This window comes from Equus przewalskii, chromosome 10 (assembly GCF_037783145.1).
Source record: "Equus przewalskii isolate Varuska chromosome 10, EquPr2, whole genome shotgun sequence".
NCBI lineage: Eukaryota > Metazoa > Chordata > Mammalia > Perissodactyla > Equidae > Equus > Equus przewalskii.
The window spans coordinates 21,476,167-21,497,049 of NC_091840.1; the positions used below are offsets into that span (position 1 = coordinate 21,476,167).

The window sequence follows — 20,883 nt, forward strand, 5'->3', positions numbered from 1 at the left end:
GCTCAGCAGTAATGAGGAGTCAGCCCAGCTTTGGTGTCGACAAAGACTGAGCAGGGAAACTGGACTTCTAGCTTATGTGACAATAATCAGGCAGCAAACCCCACAACATTCTCCTGCTGGAACAATGTCAGAGAGAGCCACCTAAAACTGCAGGTTTAAATAAGATACAGAATCTCATAACATAGTACAAAATTGTCCAGGTACTAATAAAAAAATGGGCAAAAGATCTGAACAGAGATTTCTCCAAAGAAGATATACCAATGGCCAACAGACACATGAAAAGATGTTCAGCATCATTAACTCTCAAGGAAACTCAAATCAAAACTACAATGAGATGTCACCTCACTCCCGTCAGAATGGCTATAATTAACAAGACAGGAAACAAGTGTTGGAGAGGATGTGGAGAGAAGGGAAGTCTCATACACTGCTGGTGGGAGTGCAAGCTGGTGCAGCCACTATGGAAAACAGTATGAAGTTTCCTCAGAAAATTAAGAATAGATCTACCATATGATCCAGCTATTCCATTGCTGGGTATTTATCCAAAGAACATGAAAACATGAATGCGTAACGATACACGCACCCCTATGTTCATTGCAGCATTATTCATGATAGCCAATACTTGGAAACAACCTAAGTGCCTATCAAGGGATGAGTGGATAAAGAAGATGTGGTATATATACACAACGGAATATTACTCAGCCATAAAAAAGGATGAAATCCTGCCATTGGTAACAACATGGATGGACCTTGAGGGTATTATGATGAGTGAAATAAGTCAGAGGAAGAAAGTCAAATACCGTATGATCTCACTCATAAGTAGAAGACAACAACAACGACAAACAAACACATAGCAACAGAGACTGGATTAGTGGTTACCAGAGGCAAAGGGGAGAATGAGGAGGGTGAAAGGAGTGATTAGGCACACGTGTGTGGTGATGGACTGTATTTAGTCTTTGGGTGGTGAACATGATGCAATCTACACAGAATTCGAAATATATTATGATGTACACCTGAAAGTTATATAATGTCATAATCCAATGTTACCACAATAAAAAAAAAAAGTCATCCAGGTATTAACAAAAAATGAGCTCAGAATTCAACATACAACAACCAGGAAGATCTGTAACTAGATGAAAAAAGACAATCAATAAAGGCTAACACTGAAATGACAGAGATCTAGAATGATCTGACATAGATTTTAAAGCTGTCATGATAAAAAGACTTCAATGAGCAGCTATGAATACACTTTACACAAATGAAAACTAGAGAGCCTCAGCAAAGAAATACAAGATATGAAGAAGAACCATATGTAACTTTTGGAACTGAAGAATACAATGAGTATTTCAAACAACCTACAGAAGGCAGTAAAAACAGAGAAGCATAAAATGCAAATGGCTTAAATAAACTACTTAAAAGAGATTGGCAGATTGCATTAAAAAAACATGGCCCAACAATAGACTATCTACAAGGAGCTCGCCTTAAGTATAATAATATAGACAGGTTGAAAGTAAAGAGACGGAAGAAGAGGTATCACGCAAACATTAATCACAGGAAAGCAGGAGAGGCTATAGTAATATCAGATGAAATATATTTCAGAGCAAAGAAAATTACCAGAGACAGAGAGGGACATTGTAAGACGGTAAAAAGGCCAATCAATCAAGAAGACATAGCAATCCATCATGTGTATGCCTTAGAGCTGCAAAATAAGTGAAGAAAAACCCATAGAACTGAAAAGAGAAATAGAAAAATCCAAATTAAAGTTGGAGACTTCAACATCCATCTCTCAACAGTTAATAGAGCAGGTAGACAGAAAAATCGACAAAAATATAGAAGAATTCAACAACATCCATCAGCAGGATCTAATCAACATTTCTAGAAAGTCCACCCCAAAACAACAGAATACACATTCATTTCAAGTGCCCATGGAATGTTAGAATATTCTAAATCTCTGCCCAGAAAATAACCTTTGGGTTATGATTTAACTCTGATGCAGTTATAGCTACAGGAAGAAAATGCCAATAGAAAAGCCCTTTGAAAACTCCAGCTCCTGCAGCTCCTCTCTAAGTTATTTCTCACGTAAATTAATAAATTGGCACACTGATTTTATGGGCTTGGTGAAAGTGAGTCTGCCCCAAGGGGTGGTTTCACCCTTGGAATGTAAATAAGATCAGTTTTTGGAATGTAAATAGGATCGGTTTTCGGAGTCTGTCAGGCTGAAAGCCGGTTCCTGGTAAATTTGTCAAGGTAGCGAATACTGCCCTGGAAGCTTTGCAGAAGACGGTTTTCCTGTTACTCCCAAGAGAACGCCTAAGACGTGTGTATAGCACTGCATGTTTCTTTCAAAATTTTTACATATTTAGTTGCTTATGGACTTCAAAAACAATAGCCTCTCAGGAGACAGCTGGTTTTGAATCAATCAAAGAACATTTAGGGACTTAGAAGGACCTCAAGAACAGAAACAAACAGTGTTCAAGGGAGGTCTGAACTGCACGCACGTTAAAGCGGAATAAACGGAGCTCGAGGAGCCAATAGAACACGCACCAACTCACACAGCCGCACAGCTTGTCAACAGCTTGGTTGGCTTAGAAAAACAACTCTGTTTCTACTGCACCGCTTTATCTCTGATGCAGCAGAGGAGACCAAAGTGGCTTCTCTGTGATCAAGAAAGTCTTTTCGTTGTTGAGTTGTATGAGTTCTCTTTATATTTTGGAAATTAACCCCGTGTTGGATATATGATTTGCAAATATTTTCTCCCAGTTGGTTGGTTGTCTTTTCATTTTGTTCATGGTTTCCTTTGTCTTAAAGAAGCTTTTTATTCTGGTGCAGTCCCATTTGTTTATTTTTTCTTTTGTTTCCCTTGCCTGAGTAGACATGGTATTTGAAAAGACACTGCTAAGACCGATGTTAAAGAGTGTACTGCCTATATTTTCTTCTAGAGGTTTTATGATTTCAGGTCTTACTTTCAAGTCTTTAATCCATTTTGAGTTAATTTTTGTGTATGGTGTAAGATAACGGTTTACTTTCATTCTTTTGCATGTGGAAGTCATACAACTCAACCATAAAAAAAACAAACAACCTGATCAAAAAATGGGTAGAGGATATGAACAGACATTTTTCCAAAGAAGATATACAGATGGCCAATAGGCACATGAAAAGATGTTCAACATCACTAATCATTAGGGAAATGCAAAGCAAAACTACAATGAGATATCACCTTTACACCTGTCAGAATGGCTATAATCACCAAGACAAAAAATAATAAATGCTGAGAGGATGTGGAGAAAAGGGAACCCTCACATACTGCTGGTGGGAATGCAGACTGGTGCAGCCACTATGGAAAACAGTATGGAGATTTCTCAAAAAATTAAAAATAGAAATATCATACAGTCCAGCTATCCCACTATTGGGTATTTATCCAAAGAACTTGAAATGAACAATTCAAAGAGATTTATGCACCCCTATGTTCATGGCCGCATTATTCACAATAGCCAAGATGTAGAAGCAACCCAAGTGCCCTTCAACTGATGAATGGATAAAGAAGATGTGGTATATATATCTATACACATTGGAATACTACTCAGCCATAAATAAGACAAAATCATCCCATTTCCAACAACATGGATAGAACTTAAGGGTATGATGTTAAGTGAAATAAGCTAGACCTAGAAAGACAAACACAGTATGATTTTACTCATATGTGGAGGATAAACAAACACGTGGATAAGCAGAACAGATTAGTGGTTACCAGAAGGAAAGGGGATTGGAGAGTGGGTAAAAGGGGTAAAGGGGCACATATACATGGTGATGGATGAAAATTAGACTATTGGTGGTAAGCATGATACAGTCTATACAGAAACCGATAAATAATAATGTGCACCTGAAATTACACAATGTTATAAACCATTATGATCTCAATAAAATAATTGAAAAAACAAAACAAAACAAAGTCTTGCACATGAAAATGAATGGCTTACTGTTTTCACATTTATCTCATTTCACTATCAATGACTGGGGTTTAGAAACAAACAACAACAATAAAAACTAACTGATTTGCAATCTGTAGCTTCAAAAGACCTTTTCCTTTAACAATTAGGTATTGTGCACCTACTGGGCACCAGTCACTGCATTCATGCAGGGGATACACAGGTAAACAAGATTCCAAGTTTGTGGCCCTTTTTAGACTTGCTGAGGACAAGCATAAAAAGAAACTATATTCTTTGGGGAGTGAAGAAGACAAACTAGCTTTGGGCTTCTGGTATGATGCTGAAGAGAGGAAAAAAGTAGAGAAAAACTTCCAGATTAGCCCCAATGATCTGCTTACTATACAAAGCAGCTGCTATAAAATAAACAGAAGAATACCAAAAATTCGTAAAAGGATTCAACTAGAAAAATGTGTTAAATAACTTGCCCAAGGACTGCTGACAGTGAGTGACAGATTATGGAGGTGAGTATTCAACAATCGAATTCTGATTCACAGCTCCCAGAGATATACACTATTGTTTGTTACATCTTCAGTGGAGAACAAATGAATGAAATTAAAACAGAGACAACAGAAGGACTGTAATTGATGGAGGTTACCACAGAAAATGGATGATGTCATCTCAGAGCAGCTCACAAAAAGATACATATGGAAATGAGAGAGGATAGGAAAGGAAAGATTAGATGTTCCATGGGGACTTCATTCTGTTAACATGAAGCCTCTCCAAAGAGCTTAAACATTTAGGAAACTACTCTTCACTTGATTCTAACAAGAAAAAAGTATTGGTTGGCAAAGTCGGTGAAAAGAAATGGGGGGAAATGACTATGTTAAAGTTCACAACAGCCAGGCAGAGACATGCTGGGCATGAGCAGAAGTATATTCTACACAGTGGGAGGATAGGTCCTAAGTTTAGAGGAAGATGAATGTGATTTTCTGTGTATTGACACTGGGAGAGAAGATGGTTAATAAGAATAGAAACTCTGCAAAATGTCATCCTGACTGTGTAATCACAAGTGAGTCAATGAAGGAAAAATGTAGGAGGCCTAGAGTACTATAACTAAAAAAAGAAGCAAAGTTTGTTCAACATATAAAAAATTCAATGAATGCAATAAGCCATGTTAATAGAATGAAAGACAACAATGATAGAGTAGTTTCCACATTGTCATCTCAATAGCTGCAGAAAGAAACATTTGACAATATCTAATGCCCGCTCATGATAAAAAAAAAAACTCAAAAAACTAAGAACAGAAGAGTATTTCCTCAACCCGAATAATGGCATCTATCAAAAACTCACAGATAACATTAACTCAATGATGAAAAACTGAAAAATTTCCCCAAGTATTAGGAATAAGACATGGATGTCTGCTCTTACCTCCTCTCTTCAATATTGTACTGGACATTCTGCTTCACATTGTACTGGAAGTTAAAAATAAAATGAAATAAAGACCATCCAGATTGGAAAGAAAGAATAGGAAATATGTCTATAATTGGATGATGTGATCTTGACATAGAAAACACTATGGAATCTACAAAACAGTTTTGGAACTAATAAATGAGTTTAGCAAGATTGTAGGATGCAAGATCATTAAAAAAATCAGTTGTATTTCCATAGACTAGCAATGAACAACCTAAAAGTGGAATTAAGAAAACAATTCTGTTTGTGTTAGCATCGATAAGAACAAAATACGCAAAAATAGATTTAACGAAAGAAGTATAAGACTTGTACACTGAAAACTACAAAACATCGACAGAAATTAAATGTAAAAAAATGGAAAAGAGTCCCTTGTTCATGGGTTGGAAGTCTTAATATTCTTAAGATGGCAATACTTCCCAAATTGATCTATGTTTTCAATGCAATCCCTAACGTAATCCCAGCTGGCTTTTTTGCGGGAATTGAAATGTGACTCTAAAATTCATATGGAAATGCAGTAGCCAAAACAATCTAGAAAATGAAGAACCGAGTTGGAGGACTCACATTCCCCAATTTCAAAACTTAATACAAACCTACAATACTCAATATGTGGTCCTGGCATAAGGAAGGACATAGGGATTAATGAAATAGAAGTGAGAGTCCAAAAATAAACCTATATATTTATGTTCACTTGATTTTTGACGAGGGTACCAAGGCAGTTTAATGGTGAAAGAATAGTCTTTTCAACAAATTGTGCTGAGATAACTGGATATCCACAGTCGAAAGAATGAAGTTAATCCCTTACCTCACACCATATGCAAAGATTAACTCAAAATAGATCATCAACAAAGATATAAGAGCTAAAACTATAAAAAATATCAGAAGAAATCACAGGTAAAAATCTTACTGATCTTGGATTATGCAATGACTTGTTAGCTATAACACCAAAAATGTAAACAACTAAAGAAAAATAGATAAATTCATCTTCATCAGAAATAAAAACCTTTACGCTTCAGAGGACGCTATCAAGAACCTAAAAGCAGCCCAGAGAATGGGAGGAAATATTTGCAAATTATTTATCTGAGATATCTCTCTCTCTCTCTCTCTCTATAGATATATATATATATATGAAGAACTCTTACAACTCAACAATTAAAAGACAACCCAATTAAAAATTGGGCAAAGTATTGACTACACATTTCTCCAAAGAGAATATGCAAATCACCAACAGGCACTTGAAAAGGTGTTCAACATTTTCAGTCGTTAGGTAAACGCAAATCACAGCCATAATATAATACCACTTACTACCCACAAAAATGCCTTCGATAAAAGGATAAATAATAATAACTATTGGCAAGGATATAGAGAAAAGAAAATCTTCACACATTGCTGGTGGGAATGTGAAATGGTGAGGCTGCTTTGGGAAACATTTTGGAAGTTTCTGCAAAAGTTAAACCTACATTTAACATGTGACCTATTCATAGGTATCTACCCAAGAGAAATGAAAACATATGTTCACATATACACTAAAAACCTTGTATAGGAATGTTTATAGCAGCATAATTCATAATAACCAAAACATGGACAAAACCTAAAAGTCCACCATCTGATAAATGGATAAATAAAATGTGGTATATTCATGCAAGAGAATATTATTCCATCATAAAAAGAAGGAAGTGCTGATACATTCTACAACATAGGTGAATCTTGAAAATATTATACTTAGTGAAAAAAGCAAACACACGAGGCCACCTCTTGTATGGTTCCCCTTGTATGAAGGGTCCAGAACAGGCAAATCCACAGAGACAGCAAGTTGACTGGTGCTTGCCAGGCACTGAAGAAAGAGGGATAATGGGGAATAAGACATGATTGGTAATGAGTATAGAGTTTCTTTGTTCCAGTGGTGAAAATATTCCGGAATAATGTAGTGGTGGTGGTGCACAACCTTTTGAATATACCAAAAACCACTGAAACGTACACTTCAAAGTTGAGAATTTGATGGCTTATGAATTATATATTATTATTTTTTAAAAATAGAAAACATCATACTTTAGGAAATCTTCCTTATCAATCAGGAGCAAAATGAAGATCTTTGTAATCACTACTTTCATTCACATTGTTCTGGAGGTTTTATCTCACGTACAAAGGCAAGAAGAAGGAGCAACAGGTAAGAGGATTTACAAAGAAGTAATATGATACTCAGTATTCACAAATATAATTACTGTGTACATAGAAAATCCAAGGCAATCTTTGGTTGCATTATTAGAATTAACAGGGGTGTTTAGCAAGGTTGCTAGATATTAAAAGGTATCTATCAAAAGAGGAAAAAAAGTTTTATTTATATGACAGATATAGCCAAGTAAAAAACTAAATTAAAATAATTCTACTTATAATATCATAAACATTATTTAACTAACAATAAATGTAATAAAAGATGTGCAAGAACTCTTCACAGACATCTACAAGACACAATTATGAGGAGTTAAAAAAGATTTAAACAAACGAAGGGATATATTATGTTAATGAGTTGGAAGACTCAATGCATGAAAAATGTCAATTCTCCCCGAAAAGATCGATGATCGCGATATGATACAGTTAAAAGGCAAGCAGCTTTTGTGGGTATGTGTGGGGGCTGTGTGGAAAGAGTGGGACTTACGAGATTCTAAAATGTATCTGAATAGGCAAAAGGCCAAGACAATCTTGAATAAGAACAAAGTAGGAGGTTTTACACAGCCAGACATCAAAATACATTAAAACTTTGCTGTCCTTTAGATGGTGTGATTGATATTGGCACAAGAACAAACAAACAGACCTACAGAGCAGAATAAGAATCCAAGAAAATGATCCATGCAAATAACATGACTTGATTTACAGCAAATGTAGTAAGGCGGATTAATGGGGAAAGGATGGTCTTTTAATAAATGATGCTGGGACAGTAAGATATCCAGCTGGGAATAAATGAAACTTGTTTCTATCTCTTAATATATAACAATTAATTACAGCTATATTGTAGATATAAGTGTAAAAGGTAAAATAATAAAGCTTTTAGAAAATAATAAGGGAGAACATTTTCCTAATCTTGAGCTACTAAAAGATTTTTAAAGACTCTAAACACAGCAAAATTAAGAAAAAGGCAGATTCATTGGGCTACATTAAAAGTAAGAACTTCTACTAACAAAAGACAACATTAAAAAATTGAAAAGGTAAGACAGAATGCAGAGTGAGAGAAAATATTTGTAACATATATAATCTAAATAGTATGTATATTTAACATATATCTAGAATCTATAAAATCAATAAGAAACTGACAACCAAGAAGAAATATGGTAAAAGACTCGATCAGGAACTTCATGGAAAAGGAACAACAAACGTCTGATATATATTAGTCATCAAAGAAATGCAAATTTAAAACATAAGTACATACCAGTATAATTCAGTAGGCTCACAATATCAGACAACAGGAGACACTGCAGGGAGTGAAATGTTGAAAAACTGTTTTATTTCTCTGTTAATGTTGGCTGTAGGCTTTCCCTATGACTTGGCAATTTCACTCCTACGTATGTACCCAGAAGAGAGAAAAAAATTTAAGAACTTGTGGCTGACAATTTTCCACATCAGGTGAAATACATAAATTTCAACTTCAAATATACTTTTGCTATCATCTTATCTAACCTATCTACGTCAATTTATAGAAGCGAGTATGCGCAAGTTGAGATGTCTCACCTGAGATCACTGACCCAGCTAGGAAATAGTGATGGATTGATGCTGTTTGAAACCCAGCGTACTGCTTCTGCCTCTATCCTCTTTCTTTGGCACTAGTTTGCATATGAAAAAGAATGTGCCAACCATCCTCTACCCGTGTCTCTGATCGAACTGGGAAACAAATTTCGAATAGGTTGCCACAGATATAGAGATGTTGTAGACTTCAGTAAGACTTTCTGGGAGCTCAGACTGGGACCCAAGCAGGGCTCCATTCATCACAGAATGTCTCAGCATCCTGACCTTTGACCTTCACCAGGCCAGTAGGAACTATCACAGGACCAGATAGAAATGATGCTGGTGATGCTTCCTCTCTTTCTCATTTCTGAAAAAGGTTCTTAACTGGTACTCCCAATTAAGAAAAAGATCAAACACTAATTTACAGAAGCCTCAAAACACTAGGGGACAATTTCCTCCCGACAATTCCCCAGTGACTACAAAAACGATGTAAACAACAACGAGGAAAGTCCTGCTTGTTGGTCACAACATCGGGGGTCCAGTGTATAAAAGCCCCAGAACAGAAGGAGTCATCAGAATCTGAGAAATTCACCTCTGAACAGGAGTTCACCTTCTACCCTTGACCATGACCCACTCTTGCTGCTCCCCTTGCTGCCAGCCTACCTGCTGCCAGCCCACCTGCTCTGAGTCCAGCTGCTGTGGACAAACCTGCAGTCAGTCCAGCTGCTGCCAACCTTGCTGTCCCCAGACACGCTGTCAAACCACCTGCTGTAGGACCACCTGCTACCAGCCAACTTGTGTGACCAGCTGTCGCCCTTCCTGCTGCAGCGCTCCCTGCTGCCAGCCCACCTGCTCCGAGTCCAGCTGCTGTGGACAAACCTGCCCTCAGTCCAGCTGCTGCCAACCTTGCTGTCCCCAGACACGCTGTCAAACCACCTGCTGCAGGACCACCTGCTACCAACCAACCTGTGTGACCAGCTGCTGCCCCGCTCCCTGCTGCCAGCCCACCTGCTCTGAGTCCAGCTGCTGTGGACAAACCTGCAGTCGGTCCAGCTGCTGCCAACCTTGCTGCCCCCCAGCTTGCTGTCAAACCATCTGCTGCCAGCCAGCTTGCTCTGGACCCGTGTACTGCCGGAGAACCTGCTACCACCCCACCTGCGTCTGCCTGCCTTGTTGCCAAGCCCAGAGCTGCGGATCCAGCTGCTGCCAGCCTTGCTGCCGCCCAGCCTGCTGTGAGTCCAGCTGCTGCCAGCCTTCCTGCTGCTGATCACCTCACCAAAGAACCACCATCTGCACAAAACACCTTTTGTTAATTGAACTTGCCATGTTTTGGGCAAATTCACTTCCTAGAATTTGCTGACAAGCAGCACGCTCTACCATCATTTCTATTACTCATTTGCCTGTTTAAAAGCTTGTGAATCAGCTTGATGGGGTGCAGAGGGCTTCCCCCAATTCATTTCCTCCTTATGTATGTGGATCATGTGACAGCTTCGTGCATCCTCTGAAGTCAGGATCACCTGTTCCCTCTCAGTAACTTAGGAAAACAAACCCTCATAGCTTTTTCATAGGTTTCTGCAACTGATCAATACTCTTCATAGTCATATTTTCTTTATCAATGTACTCATGTTTCTTGTATTCTCCTTTCTTCTTTTATGACCACTTTGAGTTGTTTTCCTAGATGCAGGAATCTTACCTTTGTGTTTCTTAATAAATTCTACACCATAATTCACTCCATATTGTGTTGATTTATCGTACAGCATTCCTGATCCTGGGATTAAATACACATTGCACACCATAAGCATTATCTGCTCGGAGAACTGTAATAGCCCCCAATTATTGTATCCATTCTTCAGAAAAACATATTTCATTGTGTAATGTCATATAGCCAATAATGAATAGACTCAGATTCAGGATGGGCTCTATTCCTGCTCAAAAGCACTTACTTTTAGGGGCCGGCCCAGTGGCTGAGTGGTTAAGTTTGTGCGCTCCGCTTCGGCGGCCCAGGGTTTCCTCAGTTTGGATCCTGGGCGCGGACATGGCACCGCTCATCAAGCCATGCTGAGGCGGTGTCCCACATGCCACAACTATAAGGACCCACAACTAAAAGGTACATAGCTAGGTACTGGGGGGTTTGGGAAGTATTTTCTCTTTCCACTGGCTTCGGATACCAGAAGCTGTTGATCTGTAGCAGTAGAAATTCTCCACCTGGCATAAAAGCTGCTATTAAGACTATCAACTAATGAGGCTTAAGGTATTCCATAATCGTATATTACAGTCAGTTAGTTTTTGCAGGAGTCCAATGGAATTGTGCTGGCAATTGTCACGTATTCTTTAGTCACTGAGGTCAGCACTAAACTCAGCCGTTCTCCGTGGACAGGCTATAGCTTCTCATTAATACCTTGGTTTGGATGTTTATAATTTATAAAATTGAAGTTAGTTTGTGTTAAGTTGGGGTTACAGAGATAAAAAAAAGAGACTAAATCTTAAATTACCAAAGAAAAAGAAAAGGAAAAGAAAATATTCTCTACAAAAAATAAGGGTGATGAATAAACTTGTTTTTGTGATATCCCTTGAAAATACAAGAATCGTGGTCTCTTCAGGAAGGCATCTGCCTGTAGACTGGCTGACCCAGTAAAAGAGGGGAAAAAAGAGAAAGAAAATGCTTCCAGATTCATCCATGCGTGGACGTAATATGCAAGATGATAGTGCGAAAAGAAAGGAATATTTAAAGGATGATGGCACAATATATATGAGAAACAATTCATGAGGTGACGAATTTTTCTATATTTTCCCCCAGGTATACAGCTAGTGAGTGGCAGAACAGGAATTTGAATACTGTTCCATATGATTTTAATTCCCATAACCAAGATCTCTTGTCTTCTACTTCCGCAGTAGAGAATGTATGGTGGAAGATAAAATCAGAGATGAATAGATTCACAATCTTTGAGGGAGCTTAGAAGAGAGAATGGATAATGCAACTAGAAGCATCTTACAAAATTGGCACAGATGCGAGTGATAAGAATGGTAACAGACATCCATATATTTCAAGGATATTTAATTCCACTAAACCAGAATCTGGTAACATCTAGAATATTTAGGGAAACTGCTCTGAACTTAATCTTAACAACAAAGATCTATTTGGCAAGGTCGGTGACGGGGGCCTTGGGGAAAAATGAGCGTCTTAAAACTCATGCAGTCAATAGCGGAAAGCTGTCCATAGTTGGAGGTGCATCCCATGAGGTGGGAAAGCACACACCAGAGGTTAGAGTAAAATGAAAGTGATTTTGCAGCACAGAATATCAAGGGTTCTGATGAGAGGAGGAACTGCTCAGCAGTGCCGTTCTGACTGACCAGTGATTCCAGTGAGGAAAGTATGCAGGAGACCCAAGGCGGCAGGGATGTTAACATAGCGTTTTACTAGTTCTTCTCTGTTTCTTTTTTCTCTTACTCTCTTCCCTTGTGATTTGATGGCTTTCTCTAGTATTATGTTTGGGTTCCTTTCTCTTTATTTTTTGTGTATTTATTATAGCTCTCTGGTTTGTGATACCATGAGGTTCATATATAGTAACCTACATAAATAGCAATCTACATTAAGTTTATGGTCCTTTAAGTTTGCCCTCTTACTAAAAGCCCTACATTTTTACTACACATACCCCACATTTTATGTTTGTGATTAGTCTAGGCATCATTCTTTAGCTTTAAAGTGCTTTTTTGCATAAATTGGTTCTGCTCCTATTTGTATCTTTTAAATCCAGCTTTAGAAGGGCAGTCCTATCAACTATAGTTAATATGATTTGTGCATGGTAAATTTTAAAAACAAAAAAAAAATCTATTGATGAACTATTAGAAGTAATAAGGGAGCTTGGTCACAAGATCAACATACAGAAACGAGTTATTTCTCTATATGTCAGAAACAGTGAAAAATTAAAATTTCAAATTGTAACCTGTAATAGCATGAAAAAGAAAATGCCTGGGAATAAATCCAATAAAATATGGGAAAGACCTCTACAGAAAACAGTATAAACACTTTGACCAAGCTATTCTGTGAGCAATTCTACTTGTAGATGTTTATCCAACAGAAATGTTTATGTATTTTTGCCAAAGGATCTGTACGAAAACATTCATAGCAGCATTATTTTTATTAGTTCAAAATTGCAAACAATCCACATGTATATCCACAGTAGAGTGAACAAATAAATTGTGTCATATTAGTGCAATAAAAGATTATACAGCAAGGAGAATGAATGAACCACAGATAATCACGTAATCACATGGATCAGTCTCCCAATTATAATATAAACAGGAAGTGGCCAATTCTATACTATTTAATTTACATAAAGATTAGAAACAGTCTAAACTTACCTACCTTTGGGAATGGGAGTATAATTGGAAGGAGATAGGCTTAAGTTCTATTTTGTAACTTGTTAACAGTGACATGGATGTGTTTGCTTTGAGGTAATTGATCAAGTTGGACATTGATAAGAATTTATCAAGTTGGAAATAAAAAATTTGAGCACTTGTTAAAATGAATGTTAAACCTCAAAAAAGTTTTGAACATGTTAGAATGCAAAGATACCTCAGTTATCACCTCATCTAATCTAATTACTTCATTAATAAAAGAAAAAGAGGGGCTGGCCCAGGGTCATGGTGGTCAAGTTTGTGTGCTCCACTTCGGTAGGCTGGCGTTCATGGGTCTGGATCTTGGCTGTGGACCTATACACTGCTCATCAAGCCATGCTGTGGCAGCATCCCACATACAAAATAGAGGAAGATTCACACAGATCTTAGCTCAGGGCCCATCTTCCTCACCAAAAAAAAAGAAGAAAGAGAAGAAAAAGGAAGTACAGTGACCTGAATGACTCTGGTAGTAAACAGATTAGGCATAGAGTGACCAACTGCTCTGACCTCCCCAGGGCAGCAGGAATCATATCACACAACCAGGTTGTGATTGAAGCAGGAACAAAGCTGAGAATGTGACCATTTCTTTTTATCCGAAAAAAAAGTTTCTGTGAGTTACTTTCAATTAAGAAACAGATTAAACAATTATTTTGAAAAGATTCATAACATTTAGAGAATAACTTCCTCTTTACAATTCCCCCAGTGGTCATGGAAAACAATGTAAACAAGAATAAGTAAAGTCCTGCTCTTTGGTGCCAACTTTGGGGGTTGCACGTATAAAAACTCCAGAACAGAAGTCATTCTCAAAAACTCACCTCTGAACAGGAGCCCACCCTCCACCTCTGACACCATGACCCACTCCTGCTGCTCCCCTTGCTGCCAGCCTACCTGCTGCAGGACCACCTGCTGCCAGCCCACCTGCAGTGGGTCCAGCTGTTGTGAGTCCAGCTGCTGCCAGCCCTGCTGCCCCCAAACTCGCTGTCAAGACACCTGCTGCAGGACCACCTGCTACCAACAGCTTGTGTGACTAGCTGCCGCCCTTCCTGCTGCAGCGCTCCCTTCTGCCAGCCCACCTGCTCTGAGTCCAGCTGCTGTGGACAAACCTGCAGTCGGTCCAGCTGCTGCCAGCCTTGCTGCCCCTCAACTTGCTGTCAGACCACCTGCTGCCAGCCAGCTTGCTCTGGACCCGTGTACTGCTGGAGAACCTGCTACCACCCCACCTGTGTCTGCCTTGGTGCCAAGCCCAGAGCTGCGGATCCAGCTGCTGCCAGCCTTGCTACCGCCCAGCCTGCTGTGAGTCCAGCTGCTGCCAGCCTTGTTGCTGTTGATCACCTTGCCAAAGAACCACCGTCTGCACACAATGCCTTCTGTTAGCTGACTTGCCATTTTGGGGGCAAATTCACTCCTACGCTTTGCTGACAAGCAGGATGCTCTACCGTCATTTCTGTAACTCATCTATCTGTTGAAAGACTTGTGAACCAGCTTGATGAAATGCAGAGAACTTCCCCCAGTTCTCTTCCTCTTTGTGTATGTGGATCATGTGCCAGCTTTGTGCATCTTCAATATGAAATTATGATCCCTGCTTGGACTCTGAAGTCAGGGCCACCTGCTCTCCCTAAGTAACTTAGGAAAATAAATCTTCATAACTTTTTCATTGGTTTATGCAACTGATCAATACTCTTCATGATCATATTTTCTTTTTTAATGTACTCGTGATTTTTTATCCTGCTTTCTTCTTTCCATAATCACTTTGAGTTGTCTATATATTTCTTAATGATATTCTATACCATTTTCATTCCATATACTGTTTTTCTTTACTGTACAGTATTTCTGAATTAGGAACTTATATACATATTGCATACCATATGCATTATCCAACTTGAGCTGCAAAACATCTCACTATAAATTATTTTCCACATTTTTAGATGAGAAAATTTCATTGTGTGGTGTCATATAGCTACCAATGGACAGACTCAGATCCAGGACTGGATCCTTGGTCCCTGCTCAGGGGCACCTACATTTATATGTCAATAGACGTCAATGCTATTGAATACTGAGGACTAGTAAGATGTGCAACTGAATTTCTACTTTAATGATGGAATAAGCTCTCATATATAGAGATAACATTTGTTTACAAAGTCCTTCCAAAATCAGTTTCCCACACCTCAGCAAGCAGCATCTATATGTTAGGGCAATGGGGACTGCATTTTAGGGCTCTCATGAATTCAGGGAGCCTTTACTGTCAATTTATCTGCATCAAGTACTGCTAGCGTCTGTGTCCTCACGAGACTCGTCTAAAAGGACTTGTTTCTTAGTATCACATAAATCAAATTCTGAATTGCCTCTGTCTCCTGAGTATCGACAGAACAAGGAATTAAATAATTCCCTGCAAAAAAATGGACCATATATTTCATTCCCCCAAATTTACGGCAATTTGTTCTGATCAAAATGTTTTCAAGAAAATTAAATATTGATAAAGTTTGGGATTAAGAAACTGTTCAATGCACATTTATGACTCTGAGCAATCCATAACCTCTGAACCATCTAGTTGAACAAAACAACCTCCTGTGTTTTGTGAGGCAAAACGTACTTAAGTTCTCCAGAATAATGCAATATTGCTGTAGAAATGACCAATTGTTAATTTCAGAAAATTAGGAACTTGTTGCCTCTGTTCAAAGTAGATAAGAAACCTCAGTTATTTGGTTAAAAGTTTCTCCTTGGGATTTTCTCCATGGCATGTGTGCCTGAAAGTGACCTGTGGAATATTCTAGTATATCTGTTTAAAAGAGGACTGTTGTTCCTCCAGCCGTGCTCTGCAGCAGCTCTGCTGGTTAGTCTCGTGGGGCATGAAAGTGCCTCAGAAATTCCACTACAAGGAGCCACAGCAGGGTCAAACTGGGTCACAGAAAGTGGGGAGGCGGATCTTGCCCCATTGAGGGCTGACTTATTTAAAGAAGGTGGAGGAAGCTGAGTAAGAATAGGGGGACAAATTTGTGGGACGCAGTGAGAGCATGTATCCTAAACGCAATATAAGCAAATCAAATCCAGTGCCCTAAACCTATGATCATAACCACGTTGAATTGTTTTCAGAAACACAAGGTTGGTTTAAACTTTGAACATCAACAAATGTTTTTTAAATCACATCCGCCAAAAAAACATGAGAATCATCATAAGATCGTCTCAATAGGTAAAGAAAAAGCATTTTATAAATTTCAACACATTTCCAATGTAGAATATCTTAGCTAATAAGGAATGGAAAAAGCCCAGTTACTCTGATTGGAAGAATCTATAGAAAAGTCAGAAAGCTTCCTATTTAATTGTGAAATATTGAGAATTGTCTCTGCTCTATAGAGAATACACAAAGACGCCCACTTCATCATGGCACTGTAGGCCCCCCAGCAGACTAGTGATGCTGAGCGTTGGGCTCGTTCTGCTGGCTACAATCTGAGCCAATTAATTATGACAAGTTAGAGATCAAGAAAGGAGGTTTTGATTCAATTAGCCGGCATAGTTGGGAAGATGGCAGACTAATGTCTCAAAAAAACCATCTTCACGGATTACAGAATCTTGAGACAGTTATATAGGGAAAATGGGCAGTAAGGAGGGGGTCCAGTGATGTTGGTCTCCAGGCATGACAGGCGTCACATTGTTCCATTCTTCTGTCAGCTGTGATGGATGCCTTGTAGGTGTGTCTCCCACCTGTGGTCAGCCTGTTTGTGGAGAGAAACTCATAGAACAAAGTTTTAATTTATCAAGGTACCAGGGAGTATATATGTAAGCAGAGGCCATAAATCAGGAGCGCATGTGAATCTTTTAGAGTACGTGCAGAGCAGCGAGTAGTCACACAGAGGAGGGGCTGGGGCCAGTTAGCCTAACAAGATGGCCTCACTTATGCTCACTTACACTAGGGAAAGAAAAAATTTACAAGATAAAAAGACTGCCATGAAATGAATGAAGCTATCATCATCTGTAGTTGCTGTCACTGTGCTAGCAAAATTTCCAAAAAAAATCTCTCGGAGCCAGCCTGGTGGCGTAGCAATGAAGTTTGTGCGCTCTGCTTCGGTGGCCCAGGGTTCATGGATTCAGGTCTTGGGTGCAGACCTACACACTGCTCGTCAGGTCATGCTGTGGTAGCATCCCACATACAAAATAGAGGAAGATTGGCACCGATGTTAGCTCAGCGCCAATCTTCCTCAACAACCAAAAAAAAAAAAAATCTATGTATAAAATTTTAAAAATAATAAGGGAGTTTGGTCACAAGATAAACATACATAAATGAATTGTTTTTCCGTATGTCACAAACAGTTAAAAATTAAAAACTTAAATGATAACATACACAATAGCATAAACATTAAATTATCTAGAAAGAAATCTAGTGAAAGATGGGCAAGACCTCCACAGTGAATAGAATAAGCTTTTTGACCAAGCAATGCTATGAATAATCTACTTCTAGGGGTATATCCAAAGAAATGTTTATATGTGCTTACCAAACAACTTGTACGAAAACATTCAAAGAAGCACTATTTTTAATAATTCAAAAAGATCTACATGTTTACCAAGAGGACAGCAACAAATAAATTGTGTCATATTCATTTAGGGGAAGATTATACAGCAAAAACAATGAATACACTACAAATAATTGCATTGTTGACTCTCACAATCATACGGTAAAGAAAAGATAATTCTATATTTTTTCATTTATATAAAGGTCAAAAAAAAAAAGCCAAAACTCATCTATAATTGCCCCAGTTATGTTGCTGAAAGACTCAATTCCAGGGAAAAATCCTCTGTCCTGGGCATATCAGGACAACTAGTCACCCGGGACCAAAACTGACTGATGCTTCCTTAGTCCCAGGGAACTGCCTCTGCTTCAACCCACCTGCTTTGGTCCTGCTTTGCCATATGGAAGAGATTGTGCCAACATCCTCCACCCAAGTGTCTTTGATAGCACTGGGATACACACATGGGTAGGGTGCTACAGAGAGAGATGCCTGTGGTTGTCTTGATTCAGGATTTGTGGGTAAACAGACTCAGCACGGATTCAGTTCCTCACTGTGAACATATCAGCATCATGCCCCTCCCCAGGGACACTTCCCAATCTGCATACACCAAAGGGACAAAGCTGGGGAGGGACAACAGCTCTGACTTCCCCAGGTCAGCAGGAAATATATCACATGATCAGATTGTGATGGAAGCAGGAACGATGCTGATGATGTGACTGCCTTCCTTGGATCTGAAAAAGATTTATATGAGTTATTTTCAATTAGGAAACAGATTCAACACTTAATTTCTAAAGATTCATGACATTTAGGGAACAACTTCCTCCATGACAACTCCCCCAGTGACTCTGGAAGACAACGTAAACAACAACAAGCAAAGTCCTGCTCATTGGTCCAAATTTGGGGGGTTCAGTGTATAAAAGCCCCAGAACAGAAGGAGTCATCAGATTCTTGAAAACTCACCTCTGAACAGGAGCCCACCCTCCACCCCTGACACCATGACCCACTCCTGCTGCTCCCCTTGCTGCCAGCCTACCTGCTGCAGGACCACCTGCTGCCAGCCCACCTGCAGTGGGTCCAGCTGTTGTGAGTCCAGCTGCTGCCAGCCCTGCTGCCCCCAAACTCGCTGTCAAGTCACCTGCTGCAGGACCACCTGCTACCAACCAGCTTGTGTGACCAGCTGCCGCCCTTCCTGCTGCAGCGCTCCCTTCTGCCAGCCCACCTGCTCTGAGCCCAGCTGCGGTGGTCAAATCTGCAGTGGGTCCAGCTGCTGCCAGCCTTGCTGCCCCCAAACTCGCTGTCAAGTCACCTGCTGCAAGACCACCTGCTACCAACCAACCTGTGTGACCAGCTGCTGCCGCCCTTCCTGCTGCAGCGCTCCCTTCTGCCAGCCCACCTGCTCTGAGTCCAGCTGCTGTGGACAAACCTGCAGTCAGTCCAGCTGCTGCCAGCCTTGCTGCCCCTCAACTTGCTGTCAGACCATCTGCTGCCAGCCAGCTTGCTCTGGACCCGTGTACTGCCGGAGAACCTGCTACCACCCCACCTGCGTCTGCCTGCCTTGTTGCCAAGCCCAGAGCTGCGGATCCAGCTGCTGCCAGCCTTCCTGCTGCTGATCACCCCACCAAAGAACCACCGTCTGCACAAACCAATCTTTTTATGGCCTTGCCATTCCTAGGACACATTTACTGCCCAAGGTTGCTGAAAGCCAGCATGCTATCACTAAATTTCTGTTACTCATCTGACTGTTGAAAAGCTTGTGAACAAGCTTGATGGAGTGCAGAGGACTTCCCCCTGTTCTCCTCCTCCTGGTGTCTGTGGACCATGTGCCAGATCCTTGCATCCTCCATCCGGAGTCATGATCTGCTTTGACCTGAAGTCAGAATCTTTACCCTCTTCCTCTAAGCAACTTAGAAAAACAAATCCCCACAACTTTCACATGGATTTCTGCAATTGTTGAATAATCTTCAGAATCATGTTTTTCTTTTCAATGTACTCATGGCTCTTGTACCCTGCTTTCTTCTTTTCGTGATCACTTCGGTCTCTCTAGATGGAGGGGGTCTTACCTATATTTCATAATAAATCCTGTACCTTTATTCACCCTCACTTGTGTTTTGTTTCATTGTACAGCATTCCTGACATAAGGACCTATATACATAGTGCATATCATATGCTTTATCCATTCTGAGCCTCATAACAGCGTCCCTCAAGTTACAGTCTCCATTTTTCAGATGAGAAAATTTCACTGTGTAACATTACGTAGCTGAAAATGGACGTACTCAGAGAAAGACTAGGTCTTCTGCTTCTGCTCAACGGCACTTACATTTACATATCAAGACAAGTAGAGATGAAAGTAGGACTGAGCACCAGCAAGATGTGCTCTTGGGTTTCTTCTTTAACGGTGGAAGAAGTAGTCTTTCATATATGCAGATAACTTTTGTGTTTACAAAGTTCTTCCCAAATCAGTGTCCCACATCTCAGTGAGCAGCAGCTGAGTTTCAGGCAGAGGAGCAATGGCTGCGTTTAAGGGCTCTCATGAATGCAGAGAAACTTCCTTTGTCTCAGGCTCTGATCAACCCCTCATGCAATTCGTCTGCATCAGATAATTTTGAGCATCCATTGTGTCCTCACGAGAGAAAGGCTCATTTATCGGGACTTGTTCTTTGGTATCATGTAAATCAAATTCTCGTAGAGCTTCCTTCTCCCGAGTAAGTTTTTAGAGCAAAAAGGAATTAAGTAATTCCCTGCAAAACATAGACTCTGTATTGTGCTCACCGCCCCAACTTGCTTCAGTGTGATGTGGTGAGTTTTAATGAGGGATGTTATCATATTAAGGGCTCAACATCTGTCTCTGCTACTGACTAACTGCACATCCAGCAGAG

The 20,883-nt window shown here is 39.7% G+C and overlaps 2 protein-coding genes and 1 pseudogene across 2 annotated transcripts; all 3 read left to right on the forward strand.

Annotated features, from left to right (window-relative positions):
* Positions 1–9,670: 9,670 nt before the first annotated feature.
* Positions 9,671–10,836, forward strand: LOC103542109 (keratin-associated protein 9-6). Its single transcript, XM_070560463.1, has one exon. The coding sequence runs from the start codon at positions 9,733–9,735 to the stop codon at positions 10,372–10,374; it is 642 nt and encodes a 213-aa protein (XP_070416564.1). The 5' UTR covers positions 9,671–9,732; the 3' UTR covers positions 10,375–10,836.
* A 3,450-nt stretch (positions 10,837–14,286) lies between these two features.
* Positions 14,287–15,121, forward strand: LOC139073889 (keratin-associated protein 9-7-like; annotated as a pseudogene).
* A 3,818-nt stretch (positions 15,122–18,939) lies between these two features.
* On the forward strand, positions 18,940–20,107 carry LOC103542110 (keratin-associated protein 9-1-like). The gene has a single exon (XM_008509045.2). It carries the CDS (start codon positions 19,003–19,005, stop codon positions 19,615–19,617), a length of 615 nt encoding a protein of 204 aa, XP_008507267.2. The 5' UTR covers positions 18,940–19,002; the 3' UTR covers positions 19,618–20,107.
* Positions 20,108–20,883: the final 776 nt, after the last annotated feature.